At 40.8% G+C, this 27883-nt stretch overlaps 1 protein-coding gene across 4 annotated transcripts in view; it reads left to right on the top strand.

Moving 5' to 3' along the window:
• The first annotated feature begins 13068 nt into the window (after positions 1–13068).
• The window catches only part of iqsec1b (IQ motif and Sec7 domain ArfGEF 1b), a 194637-nt gene continuing 179822 nt past the window's right edge, over positions 13069–27883 (top strand). For all 4 annotated transcript variants that reach the window (XM_061219406.1, XM_061219404.1, XM_061219409.1 and 1 more), the window contains exon 1: positions 13069–13503. In XM_061219406.1, coding sequence (XP_061075390.1) covers positions 13220–13503 — 284 coding nt within the window. In that variant the 5' untranslated portion in view covers positions 13069–13219. The remainder of the gene's footprint in view (positions 13504–27883) is intronic.

The following is a 27883-nucleotide window of genomic DNA, read 5'->3' as shown; positions in this document are numbered from 1 at the left end:
TTTAGCAGACCTGTCAAAGTCAGCAGTTTACATGAACCATATGGCTGTAATTATGTCATCATGTTTCACTTTTTCCATTGGCATGCTGTAGGTAAACAAAGGTTTATTGCCCGAAAATGAAGACCTGAGGTGACCTGTGTATGAGACGGTCTGCTATTGCTTTCAGCAGGGGTGGAAACATAATGTGAACCACCTTCTGTTTATGTAGTTCACGGGAATGCTAGTTTAGATCCAAAATGGCAGTGCTGCAGTTGGCATGTAATGGACATTTTAAGGGAAAACATGACAAATACTGTAACTGCTTCAGAGCCATTTAGTGGTTTTACCTCACGATTAAGCAAATCATAAATCATTCACTGTTCATTTCCACACTCTCTCTGATGGACAATACTGTTATCTAATTGTTCTATCCCAAGACATTTGTATGCTGAAGATGATTTTGAGTGTACAGCGTCAGAAAGTCTTTGATGTGCAAGTTCTTTATATTTATGTAATACAAGGAAACTCAAATTACAGTGATATCTTAATTGTGAAAATTGAATATTTCTTGAATTCCACTTACACAATTTGCATATTAATAAAATTTCCTTCCAAGCTACAATTTTGAGAAATCAATTTCAGATGATGTAATTCACTTTGTATTGATTTTCACTGGAACTAATGCTTTGTATCTTCCATTGATTAAATATTGTACCATACATATGCTTGTATGCATATTAACAATGTGTGTCTGTAAATGCATGTTGATGTGTACAGTACGTGCACACGTACATGTGCGACGAGTGTATATGCATACATGTCGTACATGTCAGTGGTGTGTGTGTATGTTCACATGGCAGTAGTGTGTGTACTGTATGTGCATGTCAGTAGTGTTTGTCAGTGGATTCTGTGTATGTGTACATGTCGGTAGCATCTGTGTGTCATTAGCATGTGCGCCCGGATGGATCAGCAACATGTCAGTGGATTCTGTGCACAGTATGTCTGTATGTGTCAGTAGCATGTGCTCTGCGATGGATCAGCCAAGCCACGTGTCAGTAGATTCTGTGTATGTGTGTACATGTCAGTAGATTCTGTATATGTGTGTATGTGTCAGTAGATTCTGTATATGTGAGTACGTATCAGTAGATTCTGTACATGTGTGTACATGTAAGTAGATTTTGTATATGTGCATACATGTCAGTAGATCATGTATATGTGTGTACGTGTCAATAGCATGTGCGCTGTGATGAATCAGCCACATGTCAGTAGATTCTGTGAGTACATGTCAGTAGATTCTGTGTATGTGTGTACGTGTCAGTAGATTCTGTATGTGCGTGTACATGTCAGTAGATCATGTATATGTGTGTATGTGTCAGTGGCATGTGTGCTGTGATGAATCAGCCACGTGTCAGTAGATTCTGAACGTACATGTCAGTAGCATGTATCAGCCGGTCAGGCAGCTGCTCAGCAGGATTTGAGTGGGGGCTCCATTAAGCACACAGCCACAGGTTCCTATGACACTGGTACTGGAGAGCAGCCAGGCTGTAATGAGCTCACTCCAGCATGAAAGGCCATAGCAGCCTGTTCCTCTCCTTCATCCTCCCCTCTTCTCAGCAGGGGCAGAGACATAAACTTCCGTCCCGATAGCTGACACTTTCTCATTTTCTTTCCCAGTGTTCGAGGGCTCTTTGGGCAGGCTTTTTGGAGGCTCCATGCTTCTTCGCTGCTGTTGGGTGCTAACCAAGAGGTCCAGGTCAACAGCATCACATCCATTGTTCTACCAGCGTGATTAGGTGTGTGTGACCACAGAGTGACTGTAAGACTGTATGTGTTGTGAAACAGCTCGGAATGAGGGTGTTTCACCTGGGTGTTGTGGAACAGCTTTGTGGATTGCTTTTCCCCATTGAGTAGAGTGACTGATAAGGATCAGCTCCACAGAGACGTGTGTGTGTGTGTGAAGTGTGAGGGATATTAAACATTTATAGGATGGGAAACTCTGGCACCACAGGAACTGGCGTGTGCTGAAGCAGGGATTACTGTGTGTCTATTACAGAGCACAAGGTATGACACAGAATGTGTAAGCAGCTCTCCACACAGACTGACAAGGAACAAACGGTCAACAGCTGCAACTACTGGATCTAAGGCCCATCCACACCAAAATGGCAAATGGTTGGCACTTATATAGCGCCTTTCATCCAAAGCACAGTACAATTGATGCTTCTCATTCACCCATTCACCCATTCACACAGCAATGGCGATTGGATGCCATGCAAGGCACCAACCAGCCTGTCAGGAGCAATTGGGGGTTAGGTGTCTTGCTCAGGGAAACTTTGACACAACCAGGGCGAACCAGCAACCTTCCAACTGCTAGACGACTGCTTTTACCTCCTGAGCCAATGTCATCCCTACACCAAGAAAGATAACTTTGACAATATCTGTACATATGTTGTTTTAAAAACCTGCAGTGGATGGCAGAACTGTAAGGACAATGACAGTGACGGCCGATATCACTGGGATCACTTTCAGAGTGATTTTTTCCAGCTGCATGAGCGATTAAACACTGGCAGCCAATCAAAATCCAACCGAATTTACAGGGTCGCTGTCAGGAATTAAATGGCAGATGACATGGCTGAGAGACTACTTACAGAACATTATCGTTCAGCAGAGTGGATGCTCACATTGTTATATAATAGTTTTCATTATAGTTACGGTGTGGCATGCAGCTAGGGTGGCCTGTAGCGTAGTGGTTAAGGTGAAAGACTGGGACACGCAAGGTTGGTGGTTCTAATCCCGGTGTAGCCACAATAAGATCTGCACAGCTGTTGGGCCCTTGAGAAAGGCCCTTAACCCTGCATTGCTCCAGGGGAGGATTGTCTCCTGCTTAATCTAATCAACTGTATGTCGCTCTGGATAAGAGTGTCGGCCAAATGCCATTAATTCAATGTAAAAGCTACAGTATAGGAGTGTTTGATTGTTTGATGCCTTCTATGCAGTCTGTGTCGTGTCTTGTGCATTACAAAACAAAGAAAGTTAATCCACTGTTTTCTAGTTCTCATTGTGAAAAGAATAATAATAAATCATAGTTAATGTACAAATGTACGGTATATGGCTTGTGTAGAACTATTATTTGACAAACAGGTTAGACCTCTTGATTGTGCTTTGAAATAGACATTTCAGGTGTGTGATTTATTTTGGTCATAATGTACTTGGTATTAAAATCCTCATATGATTTTGAACGCAAGTATTTCTTTAGAATACAGTATATTCACAAGGGCGTTTCGTCTCCAGGGCCTGTGGTAGTGTGCAGTATACATGTTGAAGTGGAGAATCCAGTATAGGGCTGAAAACCCCCGGGTACAGAGACATTCCAACGGAAACTGTCCGAATGCAAATTGGAGCAATGCTGTGTTTAGTGGCCAGAGAAATGCCAATCTGGTCTGGTACAACAGTTGGCAGGGAGTGCACAAGTGCCAGCAATAAAGGGTGAGAGTACCATTCACATTGCCTTTCATTGGTGGGTTGGGTCAGAGACGGAGGGGTGACAGTATTGATATTGATATCATAATATGCCATGCACTGATGGGTTTGGTGCCTGTTTCCATAATGCAATGTTACTCTATCCAGTGACACATTACAAGATAGGGCAGGGGAGGGGGGTGGTGAAAAATATATAAAACATTTACTGACTAAATTCAATCCGTCTGAATAAAACATCAAGGTGGAACCAGAACAACAGCTTTGTGTGTAGTCCTTGGTTCTGCTTAAGGAATGAGTCAACCATTTTTCATTTGGATAAAGCCTGCTTTCAGAATCTGTAAAATATAACATACGGTGGACAAGCTTATAGATGACCAGCATATTTGCCCAGCACGAGGAGGATTTTACTGGTTACTAATGGGTTTTAAGAAGCACACTTCACCAGCATTGCAATGTCTTTTTTGTTCATTCGATTACAAGAATCCCATTTAAGCTTGAGTAGACCAACGGCCTTTCTGTCTCACTTGAAGTCACGCAAAGTCTAAAGACATATCAGACTCACTGACAGTGAAGGGACACTGTCCCTTCCTGTGAAAATTATTACTGCCTGCGAAAAAATATTATATATATTATAAATATTATAAATATTTGAACTTGCACTCGTACAGGATCTGGAATCAGACTACGATGTTTTAGTGGCGAAGTTAGCGGATTCTCTCCCCCGAAAAGCCGCGGGGCCTTTTGACGCGTCTTAATCTCGGAATGACAGTCCCAGCTGTGGGACCGTGTGGCTAAGATGGCAGCACTAATGCCGTAGGCTTTAATTCACAGGCCTCTCAGCTCCGACCAGGCGGGCAGAGAAAAGATACGGACACGGGTAGCCCCTGAACCGGGCGCGGTCTCCGCGGGTTTCATGGTGAGAGGTGACGGCGCAGCACGCAAACAGGACACGACTGACAGACTCCCCGGCTTCCTGGCAGCGATACAGAGCTGTCTGAAAACGCGCCGTCAGCCAAACAAAAGAACAGACAACGCATTTTTCCCCCCGGTAGGATCACAGCAGTATGCACTGCTACTCACCTTACTTGCCGCTTGCTCGTTCATTTTGCCTTGAATAATAAGAGATAGTAAGTCGGGAAAATCGATGCCCTTTCAGTGGGGGTGAAACATATAACTATGCCATGTGATTGTCAGCCATTTATTTGCTGATGTTTTTCATTTTGCTTGATTACAAATACCAATAATTAACACAGTGAAGTTCTCCAATTCAAACTGCAAGATAAAATAAACAGGTGGATAGGTTGGAATTTAGCTATATGAATATTGTTGAGGCATTGTTGTATGTACGGAATTGCTGAGCTGAATTTCTGAGTCATAGAATTAAAGCTGCTGTTGAATAGCAGGGCTAAGTTCCCATATAACAGTTTTCACCATGCAGTGACTCACACTCCTTGAGCTCAACTGGCCTTTCCCCCAATGAGCTTGTCTGATCTTACCTCAGGTCCTTCATATTGTGGGCATCAAGCACTCAGGGATGACATCACAGCACTGCGACTGTCTTTAGGGCAAAGCCACTGTTTGGCCTCTGGCGTACTAGTTCCAAATGATTCGGTCAAAAACACGCGCTCTTCAGATACAGTTCAATGCGCTCAATGCCCTTTCTTCACCAAATTGATTAAAACATTCATTATAACGGGTAGATACTAGATGTACTGTACAAACAAATTAAGCAAAAAAGATACGATACGTTTGCCTACACTACTGTACATTTGTGCTTCATACTCGTACATATTGTGAATAACAATGTTGAAGGTTGAAGCGCAGGGACAGAAGGAACGTCTCTGGACGTGCGCTCCTCTGGGCTGCAGCTCGCCCGAGCGGGAAGAAAGGGTTCCGCGGTGACAGAGCGGAGACCTCTCGGATAATGAGGTGACGACAGACCGCCTCCCGCATGTTGAGAAAAGGAAGCCAGGCAGGTAGCGAGGTGGGTGCCCCCCGCGACAGAGAAAAGGAGGCAGCTAGACAGGGAGACAAGACAGCCGCTACCACAAAGGAATGCTGCTAAACGGGGAACGGTGCAGAACGCTTTCAATTACCCAACACCACACGCTTCCTCCGTCCTTTACAATTCGCTGTATAATAAAAGGTATGGCTGGATTAAGTTGTTGATACATATGTGTATCATCCATCCCAAATTAAGGGATAACATTGCAGTAATGGGACAGGCCTACTGGCATTCCAAACTGGTGTGGAAAGCCTTACCATGAAGAAATAAAAATATAATATACACAGAACTAATATTTCACATTGGCTCAGATATTATTATTTGAATTTCTTCATAAGAACTGTTTAATTTGCTAAAATAACACCACATCGCTGGTGCTAAGATGATGAATTTATTTTTCTGGAAGTCTTTTAAAAAGTAATAATAATAATAATAAAAGCATTAAATCTTGCCTCTTGGACGTGTTGTGGAGGCAAGCTTCCGAAATTCCGTTTGCTTCAGGGAGGATTTACGGGCGCTCTGCCCCATGAATCTCAGTGATTCTGGTGAGCGGTCAAACGGCTCTTCTGATGAGCGTCCACCTCAGCGCGGGGGAAGCAGAAAAAGCTCCTTGCTGCTCCCTTCCAGGGCACCAGAGGCCCCTGGCTGGGCGTGCACCAGGCCCGGCTGTGGCATCGGGGTGGCTGCCATCTGGAGATTGACCACTCCTGTTAAAGCAATCTGAGAGGCTCTGTGCCCAGGTGCGTAAAACACCTTTTTTTCCCCTTAACTCTGATACTTAAGGGTTCGTTCTGCAACTCTCTTAAATTTAAGGGAAACCTAAGGGAAACCTTAAGGGGAAATTACACTTTTTTATGTTTTATGGACCCGGGCACTGGCCGCTTCTCCCCAAAACCTCTCCGTTCCTCTGAAGCACCGGCGTCAGGATGCTGCCTGGAGGTCCTGGAGGGTCTCAATATTTACAGGCTTTCTGTGTATCTCTGCACCAGTGATTCATTCCGGTCATTCGCTGGTTAAGGAATCCACACACCTTGTTCTGAAGGCCTGCAGTGGATTGCTGATTCAAAGGAATGTGCAATATAATGACAATTTTGACACTGCGGCCATCCAGGAATTCAGTCCAACTACCCCCCCCCAACCCAAAAAGAGTCCATCGGCAACCTGTTACCCAGGGCTCTACTCCCATTGCGCAAGTTTGTCGCACAAATGTGTTTATTTCCATGGTTATTATCATCATGAGCAGGGGATCTAAAAACCCACCGATAGTGAAGGTAGAACATACTGTACTTCACAAACATATCACCTCACAGCCAAATAAAGAGAAGAAAGTTGCACTAAAAGGAAGTTTTGAAAAGGGAGTGTTGACAGCCTGAAGGATGATTTTTTTCAACAGCTACCTCCTGTTAGAGCCTGCTGTTATCTGATCTGACGTACAGTACTGTCTAAACACAAATACAAACCACAGACATTTTCTCCAATAACTGTGTGATACAGCATGATGCAACATATTGCAATTAATAACAGCCCTTGGACAATATTCACATACATGTTTATGCGCACATATTGCGCCAAAGCTAGATGACCGTTAGCACTGTACAAAATGATAGCTCTTGCATTCTACCTTTGCCATTACATTCAACCACCTGTACTGTCACATACATTTTAAGCTGGATTCAGTTTCACATTCAGCATTATATTACAGTAAGGCCTGGCCAGTTCCGCCTGCATAAATCTCACTTAGTTCCACATTAAGAAATGAATTCCTTCCCAGAAACAGATTTAAATTACGTTTTAAAATTCATGAATATCCATCACAGAGTGGCAACATTTTCAGAAATTGAGTATCTCTGGTATGCACCTTTATGAATCAGGGTACTTCCTCTATACCTCTAACTGCACAGTATGCAGTCTTTACTACTCACTATAAAGCACCCACTGTTGACTGCATGTACCCTGTATCTCATGTTAGGGAGTGATTCATCTTACATTAATTGAATATGTACGTACATTTTACAAACTAACAGAACAATCTTTTGATATTAGACATTCAGAATATACACATTTACATTGTTATAGAGCATGTGCCCTATGCATCCAGCTAGAGTATCCTTTACCTCGTTATACAGTATATAGGCTCGATACTGTATGTAGGCTAACTATAGATTATGTACCCATTACAAAATACACCGGGCTGTACACTTAATAGTCAGAAACAGATAACTTACGTACCCTTCATAAAGAGCTATAGTGATTATAATCATCCATGCAATGTGCATGCACATTTTACTATACAACCAGTGGTAGATTATGTATCGTTTAGATCCAACAATACTCTGAGTATAAATATAGACTATGAATATGTTATAATTAGCCATATTATTTCTATTCAGAGTCTGTGTATGCACATCTACTTCAATCTACAGATATGTACCCTTTACGTCCAACTAAAGATGTGTACCATCCACCTCCAGTTATGGAGTGTGTACCTTTCACACCTTTCAGACTACAGCGATACAGAGTATGTATCCTTCACACACTACTACAGAGTATGTATCCATTACACACTACTACAAAGTATGTATCCTTTACAGACTACTACAGAGTATGTATCCTTCACACACTACTACAGAGTATGTATCCTTTACACACTACTACAGAGTATGTATCTTTTACACACTACTACAGAGTATGTATCTTCACACACTACTACAGAGTATGTATCCTTCACACACTACTACATAGTATGTATCCTTTACACACTACTACAGAGTATGTATCTTCACACACTACTACAGAGTATGTATCCTTCACACACTACTACATAGTATGTATCCTTTACACACTACTACAGAGTACGTATCCTTTACACACTACTACAGAGTATGTATCCTTTACAGACTACTACAAAGTATTTACCATTTACACACTACTACAGAGTATGTATCCTTCACACGCTACTACAGGGTATGTATCATTTACACACTACTACAGAGTATGCACAGAGCATCCAGTTGGACACAGTAGAAAAAAAACAACGCTCAAAACAGACCGATCCTAGAAAATCCATGGAATAATTGAATAACAGACCACCATGTTAGCTGTCGCCGATAAATGTAAATAAGTAAATAAGTAATGTCAAGATTGAGGAAAATGAACAAGAATCGGTTTTCGAATCTGGACTGGGCTCTCCATGACGCATGAGCAGGCAGGCTCTGTCATCTTCCCCTGGCTTTGATGATGCTGACAGCCGCATGATCACAGAGACTGAAGTGTGAATTATGCACATTATCCGTCTCTCCCTCATTAGCGACGCCGTTGGGGTCACGTGCGGGAGAGGCCGACGTCGGGCTGTCAGTCAGACGGAGAGACGGTGAGGCAGAGCAGTGTCCCGTCACCGCACCTGCCTACCGTCAGTCTCTGCGTCTCAATTTCCCCTCTCTCACTCCTGCTCCTCTGCTCACTGCGGTGATGAAGCTACCGATTTTGAATCAGTATCGGGGAGAGTACGCTCTCGGTATTTCGAATGCAACTCTGTGTATTGTTCATAGTCACTGAACATAGATGTTAGCCAAAATGCTCCACAGTTGACCAGTGATGATATGAGTGTGCGGCATACCTATTTTGCACTGCTTTACTCAGGCCATGGGCATTGTGAAGGCCATGTACAGATGGGTAGAAAACAGCCCGTGTGGACTTTTTGTGACTCTGTGAAATTTTTGTGAAATTGTAGATGTCAAAACGTCAGTCAGCAATGAACAGTGAGCGTCCCACTCTCCAGCTTTCCTCATTTTGGGCTAGGCCCTGTGAAGTTGTCCAGGTAAGGAGTACTAAAGCCCATAGGGGGAGTTGCAAATTCACCTCAGGTCTCAAAACGTAACAGAACCCGGCTGTCAGTCTGGCCCTCTCCCTGTGTGCTCCTCTGCAATGCCCAAGACTGCGTTCAACCACCAGAGGGCAATCTTTCAAAGTGCAGAACTGTATCGCCATGTCAAGGAACTGCAAAGCTGCGGCTCCCATATCCTTTTCAATTTGTTTTTGACGAATTTCAGGCACATAAATGACCCGAATAGCTCAGTTCTTCAGCCATTAAAGAAAGAGAACATTACATTGTCATCGCAAGGGGGCTGGGTGGTTCATCACATCTGAGAGAGATAGAACATTGCATTATTCTGCGGCTTCATTAGTGATGCGAAGCATTGGGTATTCAGCTCTGGGATTCCATCTAATAAATCGACCACCCTGCTAAGAATTTCACTAGAACTGAACAAATCTCTGTGTCCATGTTACAGTAAATAAATTAAAGACAGGTCTGGTGACCCTGCTTTTCTTAAAGAGTATTCGTATACCTTTTGGTTTCATCATAAATAAATTACAGGACTTGTTACATCCATAGCCCACCCCCCCACCCCCACCCCCCCCATTTCAGGGCACCATAATATTTGGAGGAAATGGCTTCACAGGAGTTTCTGATTAGTCAGGTGTACAATAGCTCAATATTGTATAAGAAAGCTTTCAGCATCTAGTCTTGATTCTTGGCTTTGATTGCCTTTGGAGTCTGTTATCGGTGTTTGTCATCATAAAGACCAGAGCTGTGCCAATGAAAGTCAAGGAAGCCATTATGAGGCTGAGAAAGATCAGAAAAAATGCAGTCAGAGACATAGGCTAAACAACAGGCTTGGCTAAATAAACTGTTTGGAACACACTGTATATGCTGGGTGTCAAACTTTGACTCCAGAGAATACCGCTTAACTCTTAAGTCCGTCTCCCTCACACCTAACAACAGAATCCTGAAGTACTTCAGCCAGTCCCAAAATATTCACAGCAATATTCTCCTTACTTCAACTAATGCCTGTCAATGAAAAATACACTGCGCAGAAAATATATTCAGCTCACAGTACGCACGTTTAAAAGGGGAAGATGAGGAAAATATACCAAAATCATAACATTGATGCTTAACCTTTTTTTTTTTTTAAACTGAATATATTACGCATTTTAATTTATTTTATTTCGCCTCAAGTGTGAATACTGAGCAATTAAGATTTGAACACAGACTTGCATTTTAAAATATGTCATTATTTCAGAGCTGTACACTGTACTTGCTGCCCTGGGATTGAAAATTGCTGCCATGATCAGTCAGAAAAGATACGTATGAGTGGATTTACGTAACCGACTTTAAAACAAACTTCTGGAGTGCTGAAATAAGTGCCTGATTTGTGGGGACATGGTAATGGAGGTGTGTTGCTGACAGCCTGAAGTGAATACAAATCACCCCGGCCTCTGTGTGTCTGACACAGGTTCTGACATCAGACATCTTCCATGCTGCAGGGAAAATCCTTTATAAAGTTTCGAATAAAAAATGTGCAACACTTCACATCGGAAAACGTGCGGGTTTGTGCACTAAAATGGCCGACCCCGCCCGTTCCTCTCTACCTCAGCATTACCTGTGTTTACAGTTTCCCTCGTCATCCCCCTGAGCAGAGAGGAGTGACTGTATTACTGCTGTTTTACATTCTGAAATGCTACAGAGGTGGCACACTGATTCATTCCACGCCCGCTCTGCCACTTAGCCTGATTGATTGTCGCCTCCCCACATTATCATTTGATGAATTGACCAGGACTTTGATATTGAAAACACCCATTGTGGAAATAAAAGAGAGATCGAGGAGGAATGAAGCAAAAGTGATGAATGGTTATGGAATTTCTGCTGGACCGAGGGTGCTTAGTGCGGCATATCATAGACTCTCTGCTACTAGTGCGGAGATGAAACAAAAATCGAAGCATTGCGAATGTGCGAATGTGTGTGTGTGTGTGTGTGTGTGCGTGCGCATATGTATGAGTATGTGTGTGTGCGCACGTGTATGTGTCTGTGTGCACGAAAAACAGATGTGTTCAAAACATATAATTTTTAACACATAATTGTGCTACCTTCAACAGTCTGTTGAAAAGTTTCCTTTTGTAAGACAAATTATTCCTAACACAAAAGTAGTGAGTAACTTTGACACGAAATGTGTCACACAAGTAGTAACGTGTGCTGGATATTACATTATTTTTGAGAGCGAGAGAGAGAAAGAGAGAGAGAGAGTATGTGTGTGTGTGTGTGTGTGTGTTGGGGGGGCCTACACACTTTAAATATTCTGAACAGAGGTCACAAACCCTCAGAATTTGCATGTTTTTGCATGTTCACAGCAAGGAGGTCATGGGTTCGAATCCCACTCGACCGAGGCCTCTCTGTGTGGAGTTTGCATGTTCTCCCCGTGTTTGCGTGGGTTTCCTCCGGGTACTCCGGTTTCCTCCCACAGTCCAAAGACATGCAGGTTAGGCTGATTGGAGAGTCTAAATTGCCCATAGGTATGAGTGTGTGAGTGAATGGTGTGTGTGGCCTGCGATGGACTGGCGACCTGTCCAGGGTGTGTTCCTGCCTTTCGCCCAATGTATGCTGGGATAGGCTCCAGCCCCCCTGCAACCCTGTTCAGCATAAGCAGGTTAGGATAATGAATTAATTAATTAATTTCTACGCCATATCTTCATGTGCAAACCGAACAAATCTAATTGAGCCTACTCCAAGTTTACAGAAGGCATAGTAGCTTGTCATAAAACTAGGCAAAAAAACTAAATGAATAAATAAATTATATATATACACACTTACACTCAGTGAGCACTTTATTAGGTATTTATTAGATTTATGTTTAGATGTATTGGTCTTCTGCTACTGTAGACTATCCACTTAGAAGTTTGACGCAGTTGGTTGTTCAGATGCTCTTCTGCATACCACTGTTGTAATGCGTGGTTATTTGCATTACTGTCACCTTCCTGTCAGCTTTGACCAACCTGGCCCTTCTCCTCTGACCTCTCCTATTAACAACACGTTTCTAACTGCAGAACTGCTGCTCACTAGATCTTTTTTGTTTTTGGCACCACTCTCTGCAAACTCTACAGAATGTTGTGTGTGAAAATCCCAGGAGATCAGCAGCTTCTAAGATACTCAAACCACCCTGTCTGGCACAAACAATTATTCCATGGTCAAGGTCAGTTTTTGACATTTGGTCTAAAAACAGATGAACCTCTTGACCATGTCTGAATGCATTTAGTTGCTGCCACATGATCGGCTGATTAAATATTTGCATTAACAAGCTGGTGTACATGTATACCTAATAAAGTGATCACTGAGTGTGTGGTGTGTGTGTGTGTGTGTATATATATATATATATATATATATATATATATATATATATATATATATAGTACATATACCTAGTATAGCATATAGTACTCGGATGCAACCTTGAGCGGTACTACACGTTGATGATAGCGATTTACCTGTTGAAAGAAGAAGATTGTCACAAACTGTTATGGATTGTATAAGCTATGACGCTATAAGTTACTGATTCCTTTGCATATCACATCTGCTTTTCACACACAAATGTAAACAAAACAAAGAAATAAGACAAAATAGAATTGCTGACGGTTGAAAACTGCTTGTACATGACGTTGAACGGCAATATTCAACCAGAAGTACAGCGGAGTGGACTTCCAGCAAAGGGTTAAACGGGTTTCCTATCCACGGAGTGGTTTACAGAGGTTAGTTATTGTGGTGCAGAGCCTCTGGACGGCGCGCTGCTGCGGACAAACGCCCGACCAACTTCTTTACTCACCCAATCACCACCAAACATAAACAATGGCGGAGCGAAGAAAACGCACCGAGTTGGAATTTGACGGCGCTCGGCTATAGAGCAAGTAGCAAAGCTGACAGAATTTCCGATGGACGGGCACCGGAGGTACCACGAAATGGAAAACCCGACCGAAAACCCAAGCAAGGCTGCGGAATATCTAAAGGAGCTCAATAAAATAATCGAGACACAACAGGAGCTGTTGGAGAAGCAAAAGAACCGGATTGAAGAGCTTGAGCAGCAAGTGGCCGATCTATGTAAGGAAAACGCCTGTCTGAAAGACCAACACCAGCGGCACCTGGCTACTTGCAGACTGCAACAAGGCAATAGCCATCCCACATTAGGAGCCATCAAAGAAAATGTGCTTCAAGAAAAGTAAGTTATTTCCCTAAAGAGGCATGCCATTGCAAATGAGATGTAGTTTTTAAATTACACGGAGAATATGCTGAATTAAAGGCAATGTTATACTCCAGAACACAAATCTACCAATTGAAGTATGGTTGGGCAGATTATTAAATATTAAACTAACGGTCCCTGCCTACAGTAAGCAAAGCAATGAAGTGAGTTGGACGCACAGTGTTACATTCTACTCACAATATTCCCAAATGCCCCAGGTGTTTTTTTTAGTATAATCAGCCAGATACTTACCATCTTGGTAACACATCATTGAGTTATGCGTGTACGGATTATCCGCTCCCAGTTTTAAACCTTTACAATACCAGTTATTGACAGTTACATAGAATGTATCTAGGTAGGCTAATACATTGGCTTGATCGAAAAGCATTACAATGCCTTCTTAATTGGATAAGGCGGTACTCTCCGGCATTCCCACTACACCACTGCGATAGATATGTTTTGTAAATGACAAACATGCATTCACAATGTTTTTATGCACAAAATGTTTGTTTCAATTAGACAACATATCACTGTCTAAAAACAGCGATCTTGATTCCTAACGTAGTGGACACATTTCCTTGCGTAAAGCAGTGGAACACGGATTGAAAACGAAAAAAGTGTATTTGAAACGAGAATAGGCTAGTACATATTTTATCATTTTCTTACCGCGCTAAGTTTGTTTTGCTAGTATAATGTTCGTGGTTGTATTTGCCTTCTTCAACCCTGTAATGAAACGCAATTGATCGAGTAGTTGCGAGTCGTTTTTTTAAAAGGGGGTTTGTTGTGGCGATTTCACTGGTCGGAAAATTGGTCTTTGCTGAAGCTACGGATTTTAATAATGCCAAACTTAACATTTAGTAGAATTTCTTGGTGGTACATAATCTTGGCTCTTCCTGGTGCTGCAGTTGTGTGCCATGCTGCGGACAACCAAGCCGAGCTGACAGAGGAAATGGGTCTTCATGCTTTACATTTGTATGGAAAACAAGGATGACACCTTTCACGAGTCATCCCTTTCCAGATTGCATACTGCCTTCTCGCTTTAAGATTTGTTTTGTTTTATACGAAATGTTTGCTGTTAGAAGTTAGTGTTACTATTGTATCATCACCCTTCACGGTGCATGGACTACTGGTCGTAAATTGTAGCTCTGAAACAGAAACGCGCTGGATTCATTTTTGGGGGTTTGACAGTGCACGCAAGCACCGCGATATCCGTATGCTATGTCTAATGGTTGCCTATTGATTTATGATGTTTAGTTGCCCGTGTGGAAATGAGAAAAAACTAATGACAAAAACCTAGTTGACGCGTCTGGTGTGTTATTCGTGTGAAACGGTGTTGATTGGTCTTTTAAATCTGCGAAGATTACAAACGTCAATTCGTGATGTTCTTTTAATCTATAATTCTGGTATCGTCGTGTTTAAGGATTAGGGCTATCCACCCTTTCAGTTTGTAACAGACCGTTTCATTTGAATGTTTTATTTGTCTGGATCTCTCGTCTGGAGCAGCTAACTCGGGAGTATCTGATTCAACTGAGAGAATCATAATACTAAACGCCCTTAATCAGCATTTATTTTAAAATATTTATTTTAATCATGCACAGTAACATCAGGCATGAATTACTTGTTTATAAGGCCTGTTGATTTCCTTTGCAGTTGTAGGCTAGCAGCTGCGTGTTAGTCTTTTAAGTCGATTTATTGCACAGATAAGTATTAATCCGGGATATTTATGGAATACAGTATAAGCTTTTGGAAGGAAAGCAGGGCACATACATTTTCATTTATGCACCGTCTGCTAACACTGTGGTTTACTATGAATGACTTGGTTTTGTTTTATTTCCGATTCATTAAGAGTGCACCCGTTCATGAATTTGTTTCTCAGACATCATGAATATGTTCAGGTTTCCTCAGCCAGTCGCTTATATCCATAAATATTTTTGTCATACAGAATTACGCGCGTTTAAAAAAAAATCTATTCTCATAGTCTGGGTCTTGTGGGCTTTAACTATTTTTAATATAATGTTTTACAGCTCTCTGCTGTATAGTTGTGTTCCATAGCGTTGGACGTTTAACTAGTTTGATTTAATTAAAGGCTAGGCTTCATATTTTACATTACCTGAATAAATTGTATAGGGTCAATTTCACGGACACAGATCAAGTTTAGCCCTGGACTAAATAGAGCTTTATATTGAGAATCTCCATTTATTCTTGGAGTAGGCTTAATCTGTGTCTGCAAAACTGGACCGTGATGTACTGCAAGTCATATGCAATACTGTGGAATGCTTAGTCAACACTATGTCAGTATATAAATTCCTAGGACAATACTTTCCTTAACTTGCAGACATGAAAATACTCTGTGAGGATAGTAAGTCTTCCAGTCTCTTGCTTATGGGAGTGGCCATTATATTACTCTGATTTATCCAAAGCGACATACAGTTGATTAGATAAAGCATGGGACAATCTACCCTGGGGTTAAGGGCCTTGTTCAAGGGCTCCACTGATCGTATTGTGTCTACAGTGGGACTTGAACCAACAACCTTCCTGGTCCCAGTCATGCATTTTAACCACTAGGCTGCCCCAGTTCAGTGTGAATTGTAATCCCAAAGTATGTGGGAAATTTGTCTGGGTAATGAAAGTTGTTTTCACATTGCAAAGAAATCCAGAGAAAGTATTTAAATTTTTTTTTAAACCATTACCTTTAATACATATTTTGTAATTCATATTTTTGTATTGGTTAAAGTTTGCCAGAGTACATTTAGAAAACTCTTCTGGAACACAGTGTTATGAAGAGAGGAATATCAACTTTGTTTTTACTAAAACAACTTAAGACGGGCCTTATATTACTTATTGTCAATAATTTGGAATTGAAGAACAAACGTGATATGATAGAAATGTAGGGTGTAATAGGAATGTTGTTCCAGGAACAGTAGTAGTTATGCTGACCGAGGCATGTCCTTCAGTACTTGCCTAAATCGCATTGTGCCCTTGTGTGTGTGTGTGTGTGTGTGTGTGTGTCGTTTGTAATGAATTCACATCTCTGATTGACCCCCATTCCCTGATCCATTCTGATAGCCCCCCCCGCCGCCCCCCAAGTTTATGACAGGCACCAATAGGGACTAGGGACAGCAACACCACCCCCCCCCCTCCCTCCCTCCCTCCACTATCAGTTCCGACAGCTCCCCACCTCGTTCCCGATTAAGCCTCCAGCTGTGCACGTTGTCTGGTTTTCAAAAATTCTAAATTCGGCAACACTTGCCACAAATGAACCACAGCGGGGACGAGTGTAAGAGCGGGAGGAGCACGGCAGCGCTGGAGCGCGGCAGTGAGGCGGCCGCTCATTCAGCTGAACAGAGGAGACCGCCAGTGTCCCAGGCCTGAGTGCATTTAAAGAACTGCCCGTGGCTTCAGCCTCCTGAGAACAAACTTTTTGTGGGAACTGGGAAAAAAAAAAAAAAAAAATTTAAAAAAATACTGTGAGCTCAATGATGTTTGGGACAAAGGATTTTTTCTGTACTCCACAATTTCATATTTGCAGTCAAATAATTCACATGTGGTTAAAATGTAGATTGTCAGCTTTCATTACAGTGAATTTTATTATGTATTTTGGTTTCACCATGTATAAATTACGGCACTTTTTAAACATTGTCCCCCCCCCATTGCAGGGCACCATAATGTTTGGGACAAAAGGCTCCTGTGTTTCTTATTAGTCGGGTGTAGGGATGTCACAGGAACCAATACTTCGTAACCTAGTCTTTGTGCAAATTCTGTAAAGGTACTAATTTTTCTGCAGTATCTGCAGTCTAAACCGCAGTCCTGTCTGACTGACTGCAAGCAGAAGAAGTCTTGGAAAGTTGGGAACACTTACCAACACTGGAATAACAAGTGAATATGGCAGGATAGTGTCCCACCGACATGGCTCCGTCAAACAGGCAGAACAACCAAGAAATGTATTTTTGGGAATATATAATGCATGATAAATGTTGGTTAAATAAAAATCAGTTTAACCTTACATTAATGTATTGTGGACCAAAATCTGCTCAAGTTCAAGCAAATGCCTCCAAACTCTTTGGACAGTGCTTCATCCTACAGTAAGACAATGTTCCCAAACATACTGCCAAAGCAACAAAGGAGATTTTCTATGTTGTCATGGAAACATGTTGTCCCCCACTCCCATGTCACCATCTCTGATTTCATTGGATGGGGAATAATTGCTTGATGCCTGATGTTGGTAGTACCTATGAAGCTATGCTTATTATGTATAAACGGTAGACTAACTTCAAGTAGTTCACTAAAATTGCACAACATTGCTCCGAAAAAGTGGAACTGCGGCATTTGCTGTCAACGAATGCCATGTAGGAGATTGCCGAACCTAGTGAAGTCATCTTGCAGTATATTGAGAGCTACAATCCAAAAATATCTCACCTGTCTATGCCTATGCAGTATAGTAGTTTACTTCACAGCTGATGTTATCCATTACCTTTATTTAGCAGATGGTCCAATCCAGTGAGACCAGTACACAACAATGTACAATGTATGTCACTCTGGCATTGATTATACAACATCTGAAAGCTCATTTTAAAGGTGCTTTTTGGATATTAGCTGCTTGATCTTTCACATTCAGCATACAAGTTCAAGTGTGTGACATGTGACAGGACGGCCTATAGGGAACCAATTTAACAATGCAAACACATTTAATCATCTTTTCTACAGAATGCCATTGTGAGAAGGTAAGAAATATGTGATATTTTAATATGAAAAATTGCAGATTGACACTTTGGACACACGTGATCCGTTTGATTAGAAATCTAAAATTGTGAAATACAGGGGCGACGTCTCACAAACATTATGGAGGGCACTATCCAGAAGGATGAACCCGAAAAGCCTATTTTCTTTGCTGGCAACAGTCTGTACCCTGTGAGCTCTCATGTCATCTCATCGTCTCTTTCTTGAATGATGGTGCACAGAGCCCATCAAGCTCTGTCTGTCTGCTCCGATCGTAATTAAACATGACAGAGTTAATTAGCTAGGAATTTTTAAGCAAACTTCAGTAGCTTAAAATACAACAAAAAACATTCTTTTTAATATAACCCACAACACATTGAACTTTGAAGTGGATGGGCTTCAGCAGCTGAAGACCAATAAGTCTATTTAATAAGTCTAATAAATGCCTAATAAAGTGGCCACTGTATGTGTATGTGTATGTGTGTGTATACAGCAATGGGCTTCACGTTTTCATGACCTTTGAATTGAGAGAATGAGAATTCTGAGTACTTGAGCTCTGTTTACTTGGTAGGGATAATAATGCCAGTTGGTTTTTAATGACATTCTTCTGAGTCTTCCCTCTCATAAATCATTCAGATGTTTGATCTGTTTCCAACTGAATTGCCTTAAAAATAATTGCTACCATTTTTGTGCACACCTCTTCCTTGCCATCTTGTCCGGTAGTCAAGCCATAGCGGGTCGTCGAAGTTACGCTGTAGATTGTTCTGTAATGGCAAAAGCTTAGTAAAAGACCTTGGTGGTTCAGATTATAAAACTATTTTTATATGAAGTGCAGTTGTGCGGGGTGAGAGCCATTCTATAGCTAAGGACCTTGAATGTACTTGCTAGCTCAGTGCGTTGGCCTGTAACATCACTGTCTCTTGATATGTATTTTTCAGAGTCGCTATTTATAGTCAGCGAGTGAAAAGACATCCTTGTGCCGGGCTATTTTTATCTCTTTCTGCATCCAGCATTTTGAATGTGAAGAGCTTGTTGTGAGCTCATTTCAATCAGGGCAAGGGCAGTGGGTAGAAAACAAAGTAGCATGTGTTCGACGGGCCTCATTTCTTAATGCCAGACGCTGTTTCACTGCCAAGTCATTACAGAATAGGCTGCATCTAGGTTTTCCTTGCAGACAATTTGCCTTGAAGGTATTCGGCACATAGGCTTATGAGACTGCTATTAAATGCAGCTCAGAACACAGTACACTGTGCTGCTTTTGATATAGCAGAGCAGGGTACCCAGAACTACAGCTGGACTGACTGATAATTGCAACCCCCCCCCCCCCCCACCCCCTTTTTATTTACGCACTTAAGTGTGAGTGAAGTAGACCTCTTTATGTTTGGTCAACATCAGCTCTTCTGTTTGTGCTGAATTGAGGGGACAATTCACATGGTCTGTCCAAGCAACTGTGCAGAGCTGTGTTCATGTCACCGGTCCCTTATGCTGTGCATTTTCAGACACCTAGGCCTAATTATACACTCGCAGAGCACTTTATTAGGTAGGCCTGTACACCAGCTTGTTAATGTAAATATTTAATCAGCCAATCGTGGCTTTGACCGTGGAATGATTGTTGTTCTCCTGGGATTTTCACGCACAACAGTCTCAACAGAGTTTGCAGAGAATGGTCCAGTGATGAAAAATGTCTTGTTAATGAGAGAGGTCATTGGAGAAGGCCCAGACTGGTTAAAGCTGACAGGAAGGTGACAGTAACACGAATAACCACACATAACAACAGTGGTATGCGGAAGAGCGTCTCTGAATGCAACACATCAGAACTCCTAAGTGGATAAGCTACAGCAGCAGAAGACCAGTAAGTCGAGTAAATACCTCATGAAGTGCTCACTAGAACCCGTATGTCTTGCTGTATCAGATCAAATGGAGCAAGCAAAGACTACTTTCTTCAGACAACATGGTGGAAGTGATGAAATCACGCTGAATATATGATTGTGTATTTAGTTTTTAATAAGTAGTAGCCCTTAAGGGTGCAGAGGTAGAAGATAATTAGGTTTCGTATTCTTTTGTTGATACTTTATTTGTTTATGAAAAGTGAAGCATCAAAAACTGGCTTCCTAAGTTTAATGAGATAAGATCTGCTGAGGGACATAGCAGTCAGTTGAGGATTATTGGTTCGCTGACATTAATGGCACAATGGATGATGTTTTTTTGTTTTGTTTTGTTTTTGCTTCTGAATGGTCCTGAGAAGTTGCTAAAGGTCTAGTCAGGCTGTAATGGGTGCAGTAAGGTTTGTATTTTTGTTAGCTTAGTCTGCTTTGTTCAGTTCTTTATTCAATTTCAATAATATTTCTAATTTGTCACCTTATTATCTTCCTGTACTGCTACTGCTACTGCACACTGCTTCGTTGTGACCCCTCTTACATTTAGACCGCGGGAGATTGGCAAGCTAAATGTTATGCTATTTCTTTCCTTCTGATGTGCAACTGCAGAGATACAGATACAGGTATCGCAAGTAAACAGTTTATCTTAAGGTAAGCCTATGTTTTACTCAGATGTCTGAAAAGCTATTACCATTCCCAAAAACAGATATCCAGTACATAGCTAAAAATGTATTCTGAATCATACCCTTTCACATTCTGTAGCTCTTGCTTGAAACTGGGCTTTGTAGAATCTTCAAGAGGTAGTGTAAAGTGCTGTTTTCACAGTCTGATTTATGTGTGATAATCAAACAGGCACATACAGTAAACATATATACCACAGGAATGCCTTTACTCTAATTCATCAAATTAAACTGCCACAAGTATTTACTTGTTTGACAGTCTTATTAAAATAAATGTTTATATGTAAGGACTGTTAGTGAAGTTTTGTAGTCTAAAGGCAATATCTTTCGGACTGGAAATTGCTTCCGTGACAAGTAATGGAAGCAGTCACTGTGAACCAAGAAGGAGGAAATGGATGTTTCTGTTTCCTCGTTTTTCAGCAAAACATTTGCCAAAGGACATGTACTATATTGTTCTATTATTCAGCTGTCCTGCAATCAAGAAAATCTTCCGTTTTTTTCTTGGAAAGCCTTGATGTCAGCTCATATTTTCATTTGCACCTCCAAATGGAAGGCCGTCCTGTTATCTCTGCCAAGCCATCTGCAAAAACTCACTCAGCATTCAAGCTGCGTTCCCGGGTGAGATGGCCAACATGCTCTCAACTAAATTTGTGACCTCTGGGCAGCGAAATTACATTACGTTACTCCACAAGTTGAGATGTATAGTTATCGGCGTCCTAATGGCTTCCTTGATTTTCAGTGGCACAACTCTGGTCCTCATGTTGACAAACACCAATACCAGATTCAAAGCCAATGTAAAGTCTAGAATCAAGACAAAATAATCTCTTATACTTTACCAGCTTGGAGGAAGTGATTGAACACACCTGACGATATACCATTTGTCCCAAATGTCATGGTGTCCTGAAATGGGGAGGGGCTATGTATTAAACGGGGTGTAATTCCTACACAGATAACCCAATATGGATGGATACCATCAAATGAAATGTAATCTCATTCATTATGTTGTTTCAAGTCTAATGCGCAGAGTACAGAGACAAAACAACAGAGCTTGACACAGTCCAAATACCTGCAGACTGCATTGTACTTTAAACTCTCCCCCATCTCCCCCATCTCTTCTGTAATTTCCTTCGATCGTGGCATAGTATGCTTGTAGAAACTTTGTGGCGACTGCCTCACTCTGGTGGCAAGGTTCAATATGAGTAAGGCTTAGATTCAACAGGGCTGGCTGCAATCAAGCCTGGCTGTGCTCAATTGGCTGAATCTAATTATGTGCAATTACATCTGGTTAATTGGTTGATTGAGTAACTAAGGGGGCAATTACATGGGTGAGATGGGTGTTTGATAACTTTTTTATTAAATTAAATAATCATTTTTAAAATACACTTTGTGTTTAGTCAGTTGTCATTACATTTTGTCTAAAGAGCTGAAACCATTCAGTGTGACAATATTAATATGCAATAATAGAGGCAATTAGGAAATATCTTTTCACGGCACTGTCCGTTTTTCTTTGGGAAATTCAAATGTGAATAATGGCTGGTGAATTACTTCCTCTCGCTGAAGAGGGGGGTTGGAGCTATGTTTTTTCTGGACAGTATTTTGTGATGCCAATGGCTGAACGTAATTAGACTGAAGTGAGGTAGAGCTGTCTGGAGGGTTCTGCTGCCCTGCTCCCCATATTATCCCCCTGACCCCTCCACCACCTGACAGGGGATGCCATTTTAATTGGACTTTAAGAGCTCCGCTCTCCGCAAACAGAGCAAAAAGAGCTCCGCTCTCCGGCACCCAGCCCCATGTGTGTGGAAGCTTGTTGAACCTCCTTTGCCTGCTCCATTAAATTCAGACCACCACTACAGTGTTATAGCATGGGCACAAGTGCTTTGTGATCTCAATTCACACTCAGCATGGGAAATTAATGCAGTTTGCACTGCGTCTCCCTGCTATTTAATATTAAAATGACTGGCTGCACTTTCTTGTCAAACAAATTCAAGTTAACAGTTGATGTCTTCTGCTGCTTAGAATATTCTTTAAATGCTTTAAATCCCTGCTTTTGATTTTTTTTTGTTAGCTGTCCTATTCCTGTATATGTTACACTCCCTCTCATTCTCTGGAGAAAATAAATCAACATAAAAATGAATGAATTTAATTAATAATTCAATGAATACAGTATACAATAATGCCAAGTACATTGCTTTTCAGTGGTTTACTTACAAGAGTAACAGAACAAATTGATATTTTGTGGATGTGTTGGTAGGACTGTAAAGTAAATAACCACACATTACAACAGTGGTATTTAGAAGAGCATCTCTGAACACACAATGCCTCAAATGTCTACATGGATAGGCTACAGCAGCAGAAGACTTAATGTAAATCTAATAAATACCTAATAAAGTGTGTGTGTGTATATATATATATATATATATATATATATATATATATATATATATACACACACACTTTATTAGGTATTTATTAAACATATTTTTCCAATGCAAAGTTATGATGCATTGTGTGTTCAGAGATGCTATTTGCATTACTGTCACCTTTCTGTCAGCTTTGACCAATCTGTGCTGCTCACTGGATTTTTTTTTTTCCACCATTCAAGCTATAGAGAGTAGTGTGGGTGAAAATCAGATCAGCAGTTTCCGAGATACTCAAACCACCCTGTCAGCCATGAACAATCATTCCAAGTCACTTAGATCATATTTCTTCCCCATCCTGATGGTTGATGAGAACATTATCTGAAGCTCCTGACCCATATCTACATGATTGTATGTATTGCACTGCTGCCATACAATTGGCTGATTAGATAATGGCATGAATAAGTAGGTGTAATAAAGTTTTTAAAAAAGTGCTCAGTGAGTGTATATATAAACTTATAAATATTGATATAAAGGTGTAAGACCTTTAGAATTTTCTGTGTTTTGTAATGAGCCTGGCATTATGCGATCATTAATCCATCATTAGTGGGTGTTGTGGTTGTTCGGAAGGGGCGCTAGCCGCTTAAAGTCCTCCTGTTTCATTCCGTGCTGTAGTGCCTGAGGCAACGCTGTAGTCACATGAAGGTGCAGGATGTTACTTTATCTATCAGGAGACGATGACTTCAGCCATGTCAGAGCAAAACAGAACCGACGATAAACGTGCCTCACAATGCGGTCACATTCCGTTACCTGATTTACGACGGTCTTCCGTTCTAAATCTGTTATTATGTCGTATTGAAAATGATGTCAAATGCTGTACCTTGCCAAGCATGCTGAGCCCCAAACCACAAGGATTGAGTTTTTCAGCAGTTCTATGTTTTCCAGTGTTCCGGCAATCATTTTAGTGTCCCTGGACAAGTGTAAATTATACAGTGTGCTAGTTTGCGAATTAAGTCCTCCTGGGGGTTGTGTAAAAATCTATCTAAGATTGTGGAGAATAGCCAATAAAACCCAAGGGTTGTCTTGTCAGGCAGCCGTTTGAATGTGGTGCGAGATGAGGAAAGTATACAAACATGAAAAGCTTTTGAAGGCAATGAAATATTGATGGACACTATGACACACTAAGCGAAAGCTGAACTTGCGCAAAATGCAATGTAACCCCAAACAGAAAAACCTTGGCTGTCAGTCAATTCAACTTGAGTTCTTTTGCAGGCAGAGCCTTTTCCATAATTGCAACTTATGATAACATCAGCATTCATGTTGACTTAAAATACAACAATCACCATTTATGTAGTCCCCTACCGGTAAATATTAAGGAATTCAAGGAATATTTAAATTATGGATGCTGTCATAATTTTACTACAACTCCTATTGCTGTGTCAAAATAATACCTTCCAAAAAAAAAAAGATACAAGCTTTTGTCAATTCCTCCCTCTAAGAATGGTTAAAGATATTTCGAATGCTATTCAATTGATGGACAGAATTGTATTTGCCTGCCATAGCACTGATGCTAATTATACTGCGATTCATTATTGTCTGTGTTAATTATTTTCCATAATTCCGAATTGCATGATGTAATTAGACTGGACTCTCTTACAGTAGCTCATAATTACAGTATATTAAGTCAAGAGACATTTTTCATACAGGTAGCTGATTGTTTAATAAGTCACATTGATTCCTGTTACGCAATGACTATGTATAGCCTTTATAGAAAAAGTGTCATGTAGCCTATGTACTTTGATACAGTCAGGGGAGATTCTGTTGAGAGATTCTGTTCATTCTGTTGAGATTGCTTTTTGTATTGATCAATTTGTGGCGAAATGGTGCACTAGACATTGGGTACTAGAGTGTAACTCTGCAAATTAGAATTTCAATCAAGAAATCTGTGGTCGAGGGGCAGCAGTTTAGGATAGAATTTTTTCTTAGAATTAAAATTCTCACTGGCTTCCTTTCAGCTTTCAATCTGGTCACACGTGGCACACATAATTTACTAGAATGACAGTTCTTGAGTTATGTATTGGCTATCTATGCTAATTCTCAGCAGGAAACCTATTTTGTATATTTTATCATTAATTTTATCCTTTGTATGACCTATGCTCAACAACTCGATTGCAGCCAAATATCTTGTGTTGACATTTCTAATGGAAATCTTTGATGAAGCCTAATTGTTAAAAAAATTACTTGCCAGACAGTATATAGTATATTATTTTCTTGCCCAATACATCTGTAGCCTCCTTTCATCAGAACACCTTTTTAATATTATGTTCATATTTGTTTATAGTTTTATATTGTATAGGCCTTCATTGAATGTAGCCTATATTTTCAACATTGTTCACGACAGTTTTCCTTGTGTACGTTGGTATGGTACGTTCCTACATATTTTGTAATATGCATATGGTATGTACAGGACAATATGTATGGTCTCCTTTCGACTGTGCAGGAGAAGCAGGGGAAATATTACATATGCAGGCCAAGTTCGCCAACTATTAGAAGATAATTCTGTAACACTTTAAAATAAGGTTCCATGAATTGGCATGAACTAATGTAGTTGTTACATTACATTATATTACATGTCATTACATTACATGTCGCTTTTATCCAAAGCGACTTACAGTTGATTAGAATAAGCAGGGGACAATCCTCCCCTGGTGCAATGCAGGGTTAAGGGCCTTTCTCAAGGGCCCAACGGCTGTGCAGATCTTATTGTAGCTACACCGGGATTCGAACCACCGACCTTGTGGGTCCCAGTCATGTTACCTTAACCACTACACTACAGGCCGCCCAGTTGTTAACAAACTACTACTGAGAAGTTAATCTGTACAGCTTTGTTAATCTGTTTGTACATAATTTATGTTAACAACTACATTAGTTATTGCTAATTCATATTGGATTGAAAAAGTTAATGTATTTGTTAGTGGTGAATTAATTATTAAGTTCATCCTATGGTTTGCTAATGTATAAATATAATGTAACAAATATATTAGTTTGTTGTTAACTAATGCGTTAACTAATGAAAAGTAAATTCCATGCTTAATGAATGTATTATTAATGTATACATTAGTTAATGTGACTGATAATTCTCCCTTAAATGAGTGTTTGCAGTTTAAACAAAGCATGGACATCCACTGGTCCAGGTTTTCTAATATATAGACATCATGAAAGGATGCTATCAAAATCTATTACAGATCATGTTTCTTGTCAGTGTTTCATATGAACAGCAGGAGATAAGATTTCCCAATTGATCTTATCAAAGGTGTGGTAAATGGGGGCCATCTATCACCCAACTATTGCTGAAGACCGCCTCTCAGAGTGAATGGCTCTGGACCCTAAGGCTATCTGTTATATTGACTTGAACCTTGCTATCTCATTACCTTCTGTGATTTGCTTAAATGAACTTGCAGTGCGATTGCTCCACGCCTTGTGAAATGACTGCAGTATATGAAGACGGGCTTGGTAGAACTTTCTCATCCGTCCTGGCTTAAAGGCTCGATGCATTGGAGAAGGAGAAACTTCCCGCCTTCTCTTTCAAACCCGTCCATTCTCACTGACACAGCAGTCCTCCTCACTTTGGTGAAATTAAACTCTAACCCTTTCCAACTGAAAATTCCCTTTCCTGTAGTACATATACTTTCATAAAAGGTGCAGTTGGTTGAGCAATATCTACATGTGTGCCACTGGGTCGAAATGTTTATTTCTGCCCCTTTATTTCAAAATGCTTTATTTTACCTGGGAAGTCAGGTTTTATGCCTCTGTTACACGTGAGCCTTGGCCAAGACGGCAGCATACATGATGTTGACATACTGCAAAAGTTGCCAAGGTCTTCCTCAGGGCATGGATAGAAAGGGTGTGATCTGGAATAAATCAACCTCATAGTTTATGTACCCAAACTCATAATCAATTACGCAAACCTCCCTTCCCATGGTACATCGTTTGATGTGATTACATAAACATCCAGTACAATACATCATTTCACAAAGAATATATCATAAAAACCGTCCGAAATCAATTTCATCACTCAAGCCTGGATATGCCAAGCCATCAACTTTATTGACAATATTAACATTTGAATAATTAATTTACTTGCTACTGTCACTCATAAAATATTTTAAACGCCTGTTAAACAGCCTGTTGCACAAGCAAAAAAAAGTACTGTAGTAGGACAGTTCATTCATGTTTCCGTGTTTCTTTAACTACAGAAAATATTGTCATGATTTGTCACACCAGTAGCATTAGTTTTAAAATGGCTATAGTTGAGAGAGAAATATCGACCAGGGTCCAAGGCAATAAGGCAGCAGCGACAATGATGAAAGTGCACACCCTACACACCTACACACCCAAACCCGACACAATTCTCCATTAGCACCAAACAATGCTTCCACCCACAGTGGATCCCCACAGTGGGTCAGGTCAAATTCAAAACTTTATGGCGTCTGCTGCCTTATTGCCTGGCACCCTGGGCGATGTTGCGTATCTCTGTATTGTTTCACGATGGTGCTTGGGAAGTAGTGGGAAGAGAGGTCAGTTTATTTGAATGAGTTTTTCTGCTTGAGTTTGTAGGGCAAATATATATTCTTTTGCGCTGTAATTTGTGTGAGAATTGTGGAAAATGGCTGCAGGACTGACTGTAACATGTATTTTACAAACACACACACACACACACACACACACA

This window comes from Conger conger, chromosome 14 (assembly GCF_963514075.1).
Source record: "Conger conger chromosome 14, fConCon1.1, whole genome shotgun sequence".
Classification (NCBI taxonomy): Eukaryota; Metazoa; Chordata; class Actinopteri; order Anguilliformes; family Congridae; genus Conger; species Conger conger.
The sequence above is the reverse complement of the archived record's forward strand: the minus strand, read 5'-3'. Positions and strand labels throughout refer to the sequence as shown.